The sequence below is a fragment of the Martes martes genome (assembly GCF_963455335.1).
Source record: "Martes martes genome assembly, chromosome: 12".
In the NCBI taxonomy this organism is placed as follows: domain Eukaryota; kingdom Metazoa; phylum Chordata; class Mammalia; order Carnivora; family Mustelidae; genus Martes; species Martes martes.
In genome coordinates, this window is record NC_137900.1 from 83147525 (window position 1) to 83161984 (window position 14460).

A 14460-nucleotide genomic window follows, 5' to 3' on the forward strand; every position below is an offset into this window, starting at 1 on the left:
AGTTAAATGGAAAAACTAAACCAAACCCCCAAAGTTAAATATCCTAGTCCCAACCATGAAACAGATTCCTTGTATGACTTCAACAGGGCCAGAAAGACGAGTGATCGAGAAGGTCACGACCATGAAGCTATTTCATTCAGACTCTCTATAAGCATTGGGCGGACGGACAAACATAGAGGGTCCTCCCTTCACCTTACCCATTGTTAAACCAGCTCGGAAACCACCAGTGCTTCTGACTTACGCTGTTACCAACTTCTGGGTTTCTAAGAAATGAGAAAGATGACAGTTTTAGAAAATGAAGCAGTCCCAAACTGGGCTCGTCGGGGGAGGGTTTCCGAACTCCTTTTATGGCAGAAAATCACTTAATTTCTTAAAACAAAACAAAACAAAACTGCCAGTTCATAAAACAGAAGTGACGCTACCCTATCTTGGGAGATTTACGGGGGTGCTGAATCACTCTGCTGTACACCTGAAACTAAGATAACACTGTATGTAACTAACCGGAATTAAAATTAAAACTTAAAATTAAAAAAAAGTGAAGCTGCTCTAGTCAAACAGGGGAAGATGGACCCACCCCTGTCCGACCTCCCCTCCCTTGGGCAGCCCCCCTCACTCAGCTCAACTAGGGGGCCCTGGCAGGGACAGAGGAGAGAAGGGGGGTGCAAGGTGGGGGGGGGACTGATAGGTAAACCCGAGTCATGGATATCCCACTTACTGGTAGTACGACCGTGATGGGACCTTTTCCCTCTCTGTATCTTGGTTTTCTCCTCTGAAAAGTCAGATATATAATAACCATGGTGACAATCATGACAATAAACCTACCACGAAGGTAGCTTTGAAACATAAACGATATCGTATATAGCAGAGAGCTTTATTACAAGTTGAAAATTACTAGAACGCATTGTAAATCTTAACACACACACACACACACACAATAAAACTGCATATTTTTCCAAGAATGATCTCTTCTGCTAAAGCAGAGTTCAGGTTGCTACCAAGGCCAGCAGGGACGGCCTCAGGAAGCTGTCCGTCATCAGAAGCCACCCTCGCCACCCACACGTGGAAATTTCCATCCTCTCTCATTGTGAGAGTCTCTCCAAGGCGGGGGCTTTTTGGAGGAGGGCAACAAGCAAAAGCGGGAAGGCAGAGGCTGCGGTGCCCTGTGGCGGGACAAATCAGGTGGTGAGGCAGGAACAGGCCTAATAATAGGAAGAAACCTGTTTTAAAGCCCATCTACGTTCCGGAGGTGTTTCAGATGGTGGATAATACCACCACGCCATACCACAGGGAGACCACATACGACTTAAACAAAAGGGAACAGAAAGAGAAGTATTTCTTTAGTCGCCCAGGTAGCTGTTTTCATTTGATCTTGGTCATCCCAGCTACTCATGAGAATAAAGGTTTTCACCTTTATGTTCACTTCATAGCTGAGAATTTGGCCACATGGGTTTGGGCCAAGCGCTAAGATCCCACAGAACGTGAGCATAAAAGCCAGGATTTGACACCAGGGAAGGAATGATATCAGAAATGAAAGCTGAGGAAAGTACGAGCAGTTAAGCGCAAGACTTTACCCTGAGCCTCCTGGCAAACAAGCCAAAGATAGAAAAATGAAGGCTTACGTAGTTCTCGCTGCCTTCGGTAATAATAATAATAATAATAATAATAAATATATATATTAGTTTGTCAGGAGACCCTGACTTTTTTTCCTGATCCTTTGTCTCAAAGGAATTTCTTACAAGGTCTTTGTATAACATATACTGGGCAGCATAATGGAGAATACCTGTCCTGATTCTTTTCATCAGCAACGGGGAATGTTCTCCAAGTGATACCACTTAAAGAAACCCTTGATGAGAAGCAAGGGCAAAATACAAATCACAGTTGGATAAAAGCCAATCTAGGGAATGGGAGGCGGGTAGTCGACATCCCTGGGAAACCACTCTTCACCTCCCCCACCACCCCCACGGAGCCCTTCACCAGGGTTCTACCCCACCCCCCAGCCCGCTGCCATGCTAAAAATTGAGGAGGTGACAGACTAGACATGGGAGACCTCCCATAGACCTGTAGAATTCAAAGCACTTACTTTGAATGATATATCCACAAGAAAGAGCCTTCTGGGCTGAAAGCAAATGAGAAATAAAAACATATCATGTTACTTTTAATTCAGAGAAAAGTGATTTTGCAACCATTAACAGCGAAGCCCTGGGCTGAGCTGAAAGCCTGGGTTTTGACTACTCCTAGGTTTCTACTGGGACTGGAAATTTTCACTTATAGTCACATCAGGGTTATTCAGAACAAGAGGTGGGAAAGAGGTCACTGGAAAATCTCAAACCTTAACCAAAAAAAAAAAAAAAAGCATAAGTAACTATAAGCACTTAACAGGAAGACCCAGAAGGTTTCCTGGAAGAGGGGGAATGTTTTAGCTGGGATCTGAAGAATAAATGGAGTCCAGGGGAAGGGCAAGTAGGAAGAGTGTTCCAGACAGAGGTAAAAACCATGCAAAGGACTTGAGGAAAAAAGGAGGCACTGAAATGTGCAAGGAAGTGGAAGAGAAGTAGCCAGAGGCCAGACCTTGCTGGGACCTACTGGGGATTTAGCCCTTGAAGGGTTTTAAGCAAGGGAGGGACAGGGTGTTACATGCAACTGAGGAAGGTCACCAGAAAACGGAGTGCAGGAATATAGGAGTGAATGTGGGTTACCATTTCGGAAGTGATGGCCATTGCCCAGGCATGACTCAGGGTAGCTGAGGAGGCGGAGGGGAGGAAGCTCACTGACTTGAGAGGCATTTTGGAGGGGAGAGTGACAGAACTTGTCGCATGCATTACTCCACTGCTCTGCGCAGGGACGCTGTGCCCCAGTGCTAAGCCTTGCTTGGCCCCTTTTCCTCTCTGAATAAAGGGAGGACAGCCTCGTAGGAAGAGTTCAGGCACCTCCCTTGGCTCAACCCCTGCCTGACCCCAGCTCCCTCAACCCTGAAAAACACAAATGACTCACAGTTGTTGCAGACTCTGCCAACGCCCCTTAGCCTCTTATCCCCTCCCTCTGCCTTCTCCCCCTGTTGGGTGTCAGCACCTCCTTGTAGGAAGAAAATTCATGCTCTCTCACTGCCGATGGTTTCCTCCTCTGGGCCCAGGACTCATGGACCACACTCTAAAATTTCTTGTTCCTCTACTGATTCTGACAATATTCATAATAGTGAATGCTTGGCCAGCCACTGTTCAGCATATGTCTAAGCAATTGACATATATTAGCTCACTGAACCCTCACTGCAACCCATGAAGTAGGTTCTACTCTTCCTCATTCTACGGAGGTGGAAACCAAGGCACAGAAGCATTAGGTGATCTGCCCAAAGCCATACTGCTAGTGAGGAGTAGAGCCGGTATTTGAACCTGGAGAATCCAACTCCAGATGCTACAAGAGGTGGAAGGGGGAGGGGAATGAGGATGGGATCCACCCCTCAGGTGGCCACCTGGCACTCAGGGCACCAATTTCTAAATTCAGCTTTGCTACCCTGTCACTTCTCTGGACTAACTTCTCCTTCTTCTCCTCCTCACCCTCCTCTCAGAATCCTTCAGCATCTCAACAGTCACCGTGATACCCACGATGCATATATGACATTTCCCACATATTCATCCTTCAAGGCACGGCTCAAATGCCCATCTCTTCTGTGTCTTTCTTGATACGATCCCAGCATAGTGCCCAGCACCTAGTAGGTGCTCAATAAACAGTTGTAAATCAATGCAAAAAATAGATTCCTCCTCCAAGCCAAACATAATCAATCTTAGCCTCCTTAACTCTGCTAGTTCCTTTTCTCTACCCTGATAGTCTTTCTCTACTTCTAGCATCTTCCTGCTCCATCTTGACCATAACCCCTTGAGTGTAGTCAGTTGATGTGTTCCATTTAGTTATGTCAAAATCCTTTTTAAGCTCACTGCTGTGCACCTGTCTCAGGTTAGGGCCCTCAGCTCCCCGCAAGCCATCACGCGGCCAACTCACGAGGTGGCAAAGGATCTGCTGCCGTTTACACCTCTTGCAGACCCTCATTAGATTCCTCACACTGGAGGATGATGTGCCCAGAGTCCGGGTGCCAAACCCTGGTCCCAAAGAGCAGCCAGAACCTGCTCTAGTTACTGTTCAGCCAGTGCCCAGCGCTGCAAAATAACCCTGTTTATGGGAGGTTGGTGCCAAAATGCACACTGGGGCTTTTGGCTCCCACATTTTAATTTTGCAAGCTGCCCAAAATATGGAAGTACAACTCTGGCTCAGACTCAAAACAGCAAGCTTAAACAATCAAGCACTCAGAGCCTGCGGGTTATCCGCACAAGCATCGCGACTCAGGGCAGGGACCCTACGGAGTGCTTGTTCTTCTGCTGGGAGTCTTCCAACTGCTAAAGCTCTTCCTTCTATTTGTCAAATCCCCGTGTCCTATTCTGCCCTCTGGAGCCAATATGATGACGACGACGATGGCAGTTAGCAGTTACTGAGTGCTTATTAAGTCCCAGGCATTGCCCTAAATGTTTTATATACAATGACTTACTTAATCCTCCCCACAACGTACCTATGAGGCAGGTACTATTATCACCCATTTTTAAAGAGAAGGAAACTGATGAACAGAGTTGCTGAGTAACGTGCCTGGGGTCACAGAGGTGGTACATGGTGGCAGAGGACCAGTTCCAGACAACGTAGCTCCAGATTCCTCTGCCCTCAAGTACCCAAGGGATCCCAGGCTCCCTGCACTCAACTCTGAATCCACTCATCTTAGGACTAAGTACCCCCAGCTCCCTCAATTTGAAAGCTGTGGGTGTAGACCCCTTGAACTTGATCACACTCTAGCTTGTCTTGATTTTATGAAAATGAGCTGTTCAGAATGAAACAGAGTAATGCTCCACAACAGGTTAGATCTATGCAGTACTCCGGGGAATAACAGCTCCATATTCTGGGGAGTCCTTCTCCTACTGATGTTCTTAAAGGCACTGGTCCTTTTTAAGTAGCCAAGATGGTCCTGCTGGCTCATCAAATCTTAGGATTTCAGAATTGAAAGAATTCAAATGTTAATCCAGGCTGCCATCTTTAACTTGGGGGCTACTAAAGCACCCCACCATGAAAACAGCAGTAGCCGTGCCAACACAGCTCTCCCTGCCCAGAGCTGTATGGTGGACTTTTTGGAGCAAGACGGAGCTGTCCCAGTGAGGTCAAAGGCATCCTGCATATTTGTAGCTGTTTGCAGAGACTTCTTTCTGTTAGGAGTCTCTCCAGCTGGAACCTCTGAGACCATTTATTTTCCCAAAGCACAGAAGCACGTATTTTAGGGTGAATCCACAGATGAATGTGAAAACCGAGAAATGTTTAATTCATTTTGCTTTCCAGAGTTAACAAAACAAAACAAAATACCCCCAAGCATTGCAGCCAGGCACAAATGAATCACCCGCCACTCGGAGTGGATTTTACAGCAAAAGTCAACAACTCTGAGTTGCTCCTTTAAGCCCTGAAAATATTTTAGAATTGCAAAATTCAGGGTGGAATTCTCACGAAATTCCTGTCTGAAATTTCTTAAGGTAATTCCCACAGCTCATCATACAAATTATCTAAAGTCACATTTTGGGTTTACAGTGGCCTTGCTGTTTCTGGATATAGCCTACCCGGAATGGCAAGGTTATAAAAATCAGGACATTCGGATTGTAGCAGGAAGGAAGAGAATTTTGCTCCAAGGTACTTGGAGATCTAATGATTTTAAATATAGTCCAGGGCTTGGGATACAGGAAGGGTGGAATCTGCCTTTCATTGTTTCAGTTAATCTCAATTTCAACTTCAACCTGGTGACTTGGCCGGTAACTAAGAGATTCAAGTCAAAGTGGACACCGCACTCCCCAGTTACCTGTGGATATATTCCCAAAACACAACAATCACAGTGGAGACAACCAGCATTGACAGAATCACTTTTCCTTTGACATTCATTATTTTCTCCTGGGGAAACAAAAAAGGAGAAAGGAAGAGATGTATTAAATAAATGCAAGGTGAGATATGGTTTCTAAGCAAGGCTTCCACCCTCTAAGGGGAAATGTTTATAAATATTTAACTAGAGCTAAGAAGTGTGTTCTACCTTAAATTGAGCAGGCTTGCAATGGCAGATTGGGCTCACTTAATGAATTGACTAACTTAATGAATTCCCAGTGGGGAAGGAGCCTAAGGCCACTTTGGCACTCAGGGAGGAAGTGTACTCACTGACCACAGGGTCCGCCATGGACTTGGGTGGGTGAGGGCGTAGCTATAAATGGTTCCCATGGGCTCCAGCTGCCTCCTGACTCCGATTGTGGGGAATCATCTCTTCCCTGGCTCTCTGCTGCCTTTGATACACTGACCACATGCCCCATCCTCAGAGGGGAAGACGACCCTGGTCCCTTAAAGTCTAGGCTCACTCACTTCTCAGCCCCACCTAGCTTTTCCCCACCATGCCCACAGGCAATCAATCAATCAATCAATCAATCCATGGGCACACAATAGGTATATAAACATGTCTTGATTGCTGTATGTACAGTTGGGAGCGAACAGATCTAGTAGATTGGGACTGTGGCCACCTCTCACGGTGAGGAGATGTCTTCACTCTCAGAGAAATGTGGATCTGGGGGCCAGCACAAACACACATGGAGCCGGGGAGCCCTGACCTTGGGGTAGGTCCTCGGGTCCTCATGCATAGCTCCAAAAACCTCTGAGAACCAAAAGTCTTTTTTTTTTTTTTTAAAGATTTTATTTATTTATTTGACAGAGAGAGAGAGAGAGAGATCACAAGTAGGCAGAGAGGCAGGCAGAGAGAGAGGGGGGGAAGCAGGCTCCCCACGGAGCAGAGAGCCCGATGGGGGGGCTCCATCCCAGGACTCCCAGGACACTGGGATCATGACCTGAGCTGAAGGCAGAGGCTCAACCCACTGAGCCACCCAGGCGCCCCCAACCAAAAGTCTTTTTATAATTCCACTGGCCTCAAGACCCTAACTGATAGGAGGCGCTCTATAATCTTTATCCCACTTAGTGAGACTGTTTAAATGTTTCTTTCCATCAACATTCAAGTATTTTATTAAGTAATGCTCGTGTACTGGGGCGCCGCCTAATACGTGATGTCTTATCCACACCCCAATGGGGTTTCAGAAAAGGGATCGTGGCTCTCTAATTGAATTGGTTTCCTCATCTTTTTAAATGGGGATGAAGGGCGCCTGGGTGGCTCAGTCGTTAAGCCTCTGCCTGCAGCTCAGGTCATGATCCTAGGGTCCCAGGATTGAGTCCTGCATTGGGCTCTCTGCTCAGCGGGAAGCCTGCTTCTCCTTCTCTCACTCCCCTTGCTTGTGTTCCCTCTCTCGCTGTCTCTCTCTCTCTGTGACAAATAAATAAATAAAATCTTATTAAAAAATAAAGTAATAAAATAAAATGGGGATGAAAATGGTGATGACAAGAGACAGAGTCCACAAAACGCTTCTCCCTGCGCCTGGCACTGTGGAGATGCTCCCCCAAAATGCTAGTTCATAAAATGGGCCTTTGGGAGGCTCCAATGAGACCAGGGGCCATGCCTGGTACTTAGCAAGAGTTCAAAACAAATGTGAAGAGAAAGCGTAGGACTGATTTATTAAACAACGAAGTGCAAATAGATGCTAATGAGGGACCCTAAAGGTTTCTCTATCTGTTCCAAGCCACAGCCTGAGGAAGAGCTCCTTGGACGTGGGATGCAAGTGGGATTACACTGACCAAGCCCAAGCCAGGGGCCCTGCTACCGACACCCCGCATGTGCGGAGGAGGTGGCCACACTGCCACTAGCACCCAGAGCTCCACCAGCCCCTTCTGCTGAGAAGCCCATGCTGACTGTTTCCCAGTGTAAGAAACACCCACACTCTCGGGGTGGAGAAGGATCGCTGACACTTAACCCCGGGTGGCGTCCCAATCAGACACACTTCCTCCTCGCCTCTCCAAATATGCGCACACTGTTTCAATCCAGAAGCTAGCATCAGAGGCAACTCTGGAAGCCTGTGGCTTTCTGGACTTCATAGACGGCTTGAACCTGATCATGGCCAGTCGTCGCTCTTGCTGGAGACTTACAACCAGAAGCTTCGCCAGGGAGCCAATTCTGTGCCCTTCAGCGAGGCACTTGAAATGGGTGTATCTGTGCTTCCTGGAATTTGGGATCCAAGTCCCTGGGGGAAGGGAGGCTTGGCAGGGTGGCCATCTCATCTTCTAAGACATTTTAATTTTTCTCTCTGGACCAAAATGAGGCCTTTGGCAGTTGATGTGGTCTACGAGTCCTTCTCTTGGGTTTCTGTCTCAGAATTTTCAGAACTGGATAATTCTGAAAATTGGTGGTTGGCTCTCTTCCCCATCAAGATGGAAATGTGGGATTGCTTCTGAATTCCTTCTTTTAAGGGGTAGAGAACAGAATTGGGCTGAAAATTGCCACCCTGTCTCATGTGGGGAAATGTGACTCCGGGCCACCCTTTGGAAGATTCAACCAGGTCCAGTTCCACCAAACCCCCCCACCATCTCCTAGGCCCTCTTGTCACACTTGTGATTTTTCCCCCCAAATGCTTCCAACCCCACATACGGGCTGCCCCTGGGCTCCTCGTAGAGCGTGGCCCTCACAACAGTTTCCACATGAAGTGTCGGATGGATTTCTCCATGTGGCCCATAAATTAATTCTTCCCTATCACCCCCACCCTGTCCCACACAGAACAACACACACACACACGCGTGCGCGCACACACCCCTTTCGGAGAATCTCCGGAGTTCCACCCCACTGGGGCTAAGTCAAGGTATTCCTCCTAACCTGAATTCCTCTCTGAAAGGAATTCTGGTGGACCATGTTTTCTCCATCTTGTCAGGGGGTGAACGTCTCAGCTGAGTAACAACACTCAGAAACTCTGGAAAAGCCATTATCTCGGGAGCACAGGAATTGGGCAGAGGGAAACCAGACCTTCCCACAGGCTAAAGAGCCTCCTCTCTGCCTCTGATTCCTCCCCCAAACCCGGGAACCCAGCAGCATGCTCCCCATGAGGCTGACTCCTGCTAGTCTTAAGTCACTTCTGGACTTTTGCATTCAACGAAGAGACTCCAAAAGGCTACAGGTTAGGTAGGGACAAGTGTTGCAAACCAGAACAAAGCAGGTGAGAGGGCAGGGGAGGGCAGAGGAACCAACTGGGTGCTCATGACCTTGGGCAAAACCCTCTTGAGTCCTCCACATCTGCCACTGTAATGTTTAGACCCAGCACTCCAGGTGGAAACTAGGCCAGCAGGAAGACTCTGGAATTAGCGCTCCTGGAGGCATGCCTTGAGCAAGTACTCAGAGCCTCTATTTGCATGTACAAAATGGAGCTTTAAACATCCTCCTCCAGGGTTCCTGAGAAAGGACTGAAGGGGACGGTGTCCATGCAGCACGTTGTGCCTGGCGGTCAGCAATCGTGCTGCAAATGGCAGCCATCATGATAAGGACACTGTTCCATAGGAGAGTTTCTGCATTTGTGGCTCTGAAGTAGAGCTCTGACTTTATCTGAGAGAGGAGTCTGGGTCCTTGGAGGCTGCACCATACAGAAGAGTCGGGGGACCCACATAGATGACTGTTATGACAGCTCCCCCCCCCCCCCCGCCACACTCAGGACCCAGCTACTCAGCATGGTGCCCCCCACCCCCGCCCGGTGCTCAAGGTGGGCGGGCCAGGAAGGTGAGGGTTAGAAGTCTCACTTTACAAGGGCAGCTCACTTAGACACACAGGGAGCTCCTGGTGCCATGGCCTAGGGGAATTCTTTGCTGTGACAACAGAATGGTGGGGGCACCAGCCAGCATGTGCTGAGTGGTGGGAGCACCAACCAGCATGCGCTGAGCACAGAGGCTGACTTAACCAGAAGCTAATGAAGCTAGTCCTCCTTGCAAGCCAGGGCCAGATCATCAGGGTGGGGAGTGGGTCAGGAAGGCCTATACATTTCCTGAGGCAAGGAGTGCTGCCCCTATCTGGGGGGATCGTTCCAGCCTTGAGCATTGTCCTGGGGCTGCAGGTGGGGCCGAGTGACTGATCCCACTCCCTGCATGCCCACCTGGGTCCCAGTAACAGCCTGCCCCAGGTGGACCTGGTTGAGCACCCAGGAGCTGCCCACTTGGGTCCCAAGAGGAAGGACTTTACCCAGATGCTGCTCTGCGCCCTGCCCAGGGGTCACAGTGATCCAGGTTTCATAGCCACCTCGTACCCCATCCCTAACCCCTCCAGGGTCGAAGAGCTGGGTCCTCCGAGGGAGAAACAGCCAAGAGATGTACAGATGTGGCACCACTAAGCTGTGAAGCTCTAAGAGACGTTTCTAAATGCTCCGTAACAAAAAGTAACGTTGGTTAACCGTGCCAGAGGCCAAATGGATTTGTTCTTTGTCTCAATCGAAAATGATACTGCAAAATCGTTGTCAGATAAAGAGGCAATCCAAGACTATGCAGACTAAGACAGATGCATTAGGCAGCTAAGTAGACTAATCGTCTTTCTATGATTTTCACATCATTTTATTATGATGTCGTTTCCTGGATTTAGTCCTATTTGAAGTATTTGTCAGTGTTATTTGCTATGTTATCTCTTCTCATATTCTAATCTTCATTTCCATGCTAATACTGTACTCGCAACTCTGAGTTCTTTTTCTTGAAGAAGGCTCTGAAAATGAAATAAGCTCCAGGCCCTTCAACACTTGGATGCTCACCCGCTGAGCTAGGCCAGGCCCTGGGCCAAAAGTTTTACCAGTAGTCTCTCAGATGCATCTCACAACGACCCTGTGAAGTCACTCTAGCAGCATCCCCGTTTTAAAGATAGGAAAATGGAGGCTCAGAAAGGTTAAGTAACTTGCCCATTGTCACACAGCACAAAGTGGCAGAGATGGAATTCAGGCCCAGGGAGTTGGGCTTCCATGTCCACCCTTTTAACCCTCTTTTCTCAAGAAGCGTGAAGGCTTATCCATGGACTGATCACCTGGGGCTCTCTGACACATCCTCTCATTTTGTCTCTCTTGATAATCACACGATCATCACTTGGGTCACAACTGACCCCGAGCCGGCCACTCATAGGCTGGACTCCCTGAGGGGCTGGCTTCTCCTGGGGCCAGCCGGTGAGCACTGGCTAAACAGCGCTGCCATTTCTAGGTTCCTCCCGTGTGCCCGGTGGGTCCTTCCTCACCCTCTCTACCTCGTTCGTCCCTCATCGTGGTCAGAGTAGCAGCTTCTAGCTGAGGAAACAGCTTTAATACAGACTGAGGTCACTGCGCTCACCCAGAGGGGGAGTCTGAAAAGCAGCCCCTCTGTCTCCCAGGCCCCGCTCTCAGTAGAGGAGGCTGCCTGGGGGTGAGGAGGGGAGAGGGCCCCCTGCAATGCTGGGTGTTACAGGGAAATGTTCCCCATTGGAAGAAACATGGGACAATCTGTGGGGGGAAAAAAAAAGCTTACAGAAGGCTGTTTCCAGTGATGTTTTCCATTATGAGGCTCAGAGTAAACACAGGCAGAGGAAATGAAGAGTCAGGTCTCAGACTAAACACAGGGCTAATTGTCGCTCCAGCCACCACAAACGGAACAACCTGTTCCCTGAGGTACCTCTTGTGGTGCCTTTTCCTGAATCCCCTTCAGGAACTCTTAAGGCCTGGATCCAGCAAGCCTGTCCCTACCGCCTGGCCCAGGAGTCGCCGTGCCAGGGTTTTCCCAAGAGAAATATGGCAAATGAAGTGTGCAGTGCCGTGGGAGGGCTCTGGGTCTACCCACAACGCCAGCCCCGGGCCCTCCAGCCTCTGCACAGCCCTTGGAATCCTAGAGAGAAAAGCCCAGGCCACAGCCACGCCAGCCAGCCAGCCAGCCAGCCCCTGGGGGAGCAAAATAAAGAGCTTACAGTGAATCCCTGAGCCAGCGTCCCACGGCTCCAGCTTCTAGAGCAGGGAGGGAAGACTCTGTCTTCTTCTGGGACTGCTGAGGGCACCAGCAAGAGGTCAAGGGGAGAGCAAGTTTCCTCCCCCAGGTGGGTCCATGCCTCGGAGCCTGCTCGCACCTTCCCCAGTGACCCCAACAAGGCAGAAGCAAATAATTTCAACATTTCACATACCTCATCGTCTGCTTCTCTCCCGCAGAGTAAAAGGCAAAACAACAAAGTTCTATTGAGCTCCGCTCTGCAGAAGGAGGCAGGGCTGGGAGGAAGGGAAGGTGCAGCCTTCCAACTCCTGTCAAAAGAATAAACAGCTGTTTCAGGAAGAGGGGGGTTGATGGATCCCGCTGCAGCCAGGGGCTTTGTTCCTTGCTGGCCCCGAGAAATGGGCTGTTTATCAGGCCTCGACTCAGAGCTACATGCCAAGGCAGAGACCTTTCTCTTTGGGTCCACAAGTGGCCGGGCCTCCCTCACCCAGTGAAACTACAGGCCCAAACTAGGCCTAGTGTTGGAGGATAGAAGGCCACCACCTTGAGAGGGACCCGCAGGCTGCCCACATCGCCCACTCCTTGGCAAAATGGGAACTGTTCTGAGCCCCGAAGTCCCCAAGTGACTACTATAATGAAGAGCCAATGGAGAGGTTAAAAAAAAAAAAAAAAATGCAGGGGTGGGTGGGCAAGAGGGAGAGTCCGAGGGAGAGTCCTCAACACTCTTGTCGAAATGCTACCTAGACGTTCCTCAAGGTTAAGCCTCTCCTCCACATCTTTTGAACTTCAGAAGTTGTTTCGTTTGAACGCTATTTTTACAGAATGTTATGAGATCTCCCGCATCGAAAACCGAGCTATAAGAACTTTAAAAGGTCACTGAGGCCCAACCCTGCTCTTTGGCTGAATAATGCTTAACCCTTCCTACACCCACCTCCTGCTCCCAAAATAGAACTTTCCAGCTGGAAAGGACCTTAGTGCAGTGGATTTTCAAACATTGAAGCAGTTCAAACTTTTATTAAAAACAACAACAACAACAACAACAAAAACCCCACAGGAAGTCATTCTCAGAACCCCACTATGCAAAACAGAGCACACAGAGTGCTTTGGGTGAGGCAGGGAAATGAAGCTCAGAGCCCCCACGCCCCCGTGCCTGCCCCAAACTACCCCCAACTCCATTCCAGCCCTCCCGAGGGGCCCCACGTGCCTCCTGGGAAGACATTCTGGAAACCCCAGACTTGGGAGAGGGGACCAAAGTCCAGGAGTCCCGTCAAGTCCAGCCTCTTATTGCTGTTCTGGACCAAATTTTACACCCCCTCCTCTGCGGGCATGAGCTGGTTGGCCACAGTGTTTAGGGTCTGGAAGTCCCAAGAACGTGCTTATGAACAAAGGTGTGCCTTGCAAGCGAGTTCATCATGCTCTAGATCTGGACGCAAAAGAAAAGGCCCATAAGCTCAACAAGAGACACAGGACCGGAACGTTCATAGCACAGCAAAAACTGGAAACGACCCCAAAGCCCATCCTCAGAGCAGCTCAGTCCCGTCCTAGAGCATGATTCCGCACACCACGGTGAGAACGAGCCAGCGGCAGCTGCTAAGACCGACAGGGTGACTCCCACACACGGAATGCCCAGAGAAAGGAGCCCTGGGTGAATTCATTTATTTAAAGTTCAAGAACAGGCAAAACCAATCTGCAGTGCTAGAAGTTAAGGACGGGGGTGGCTGAGAGTCAGAAGGGGCCCAGAGGAGTTCCTGTGGGGCTGGTCCTGTTGCTTCTTGGGCTGGGTAGTGGTTACACAGGTGTGGCCACTTCATGAAACTTTGTCATGAATGAGCCTTTTCCATTTACCTTTACCGAGCACTACTGAGCTCCCTACTAGGGTCCAGGGATGATCTGCTGCATTCAACGATCCAGAAACCTGGAGCCATGGTCAATGCAAACAGGAAAGATCGCAGAGGCTGGAGGCTAAGATAAACTGGTCCCTTTTCACACGCAAGCACCTCTCGCAGGCCCCACTTCTCAGATGACAAGGCAGTCCCTCCTGGTGATCCTCAGAATCACCAACAGAGTAGTCGGAACAGAAGGAGGCTCTGGGAGCCTCCGGGATTTGCTCAAGGTCACCAGCTGGTGAGTCCGGGGCTGCTCTTTCTCCCCTGGCCGCCTCCAGGAGACGCTCTGCAGGCCGTGGGGTTAACAGGCTCCAGGCTGGCTAACATCAGCTCGACTCAGTGTGCAAACCCGGAAGGCAGAAAATTCAGCTCTTAAGGATCTGGCACGGTCTTCCTCTTTCCCTGATCTACGGTCATGCTCAGACTCTCAAAACAAAGGGGCACACACTTGTGGTCACTCCTGAATTGAGAAGCAAAAAAACCAGCAAATGAGCCTCGGGCCATACAGCTGTGCTGATCGAAGGAGGACAGAGGCCACCCAGGGAAGAGCTCAGACCGGGCCTGGCCGGGGTGCCTCATCTCATCATTCGTGGTGACTAGGGCCCATCCAGTCCCAGCCGCCCATGGATCTAGGAGCTAGCAGCAAGCGTGCGGTAGCTGTCCACCGGATACACCTCGAAGTAGAAGA

General features: G+C 49.6%; 1 protein-coding gene across 1 annotated transcript in view; it reads right to left on the bottom strand.

Moving 5' to 3' along the window:
* GGTA1 (glycoprotein alpha-galactosyltransferase 1 (inactive)) overlaps positions 1-14460 on the bottom strand; it is a 54611-nt gene that overhangs the window by 14385 nt on the left and 25766 nt on the right. The window contains exons 2-6 of the mRNA XM_080820138.1: positions 12080-12194; positions 5873-5961; positions 2081-2116; positions 716-769; positions 198-263 (exon numbers count right to left, since the gene is read on the bottom strand). Coding sequence (XP_080676264.1) covers positions 198-263; positions 716-769; positions 2081-2116; positions 5873-5952 — 236 coding nt within the window. The 5' untranslated portion in view covers positions 5953-5961; positions 12080-12194. The remainder of the gene's footprint in view (positions 1-197; positions 264-715; positions 770-2080; positions 2117-5872; positions 5962-12079; positions 12195-14460) is intronic.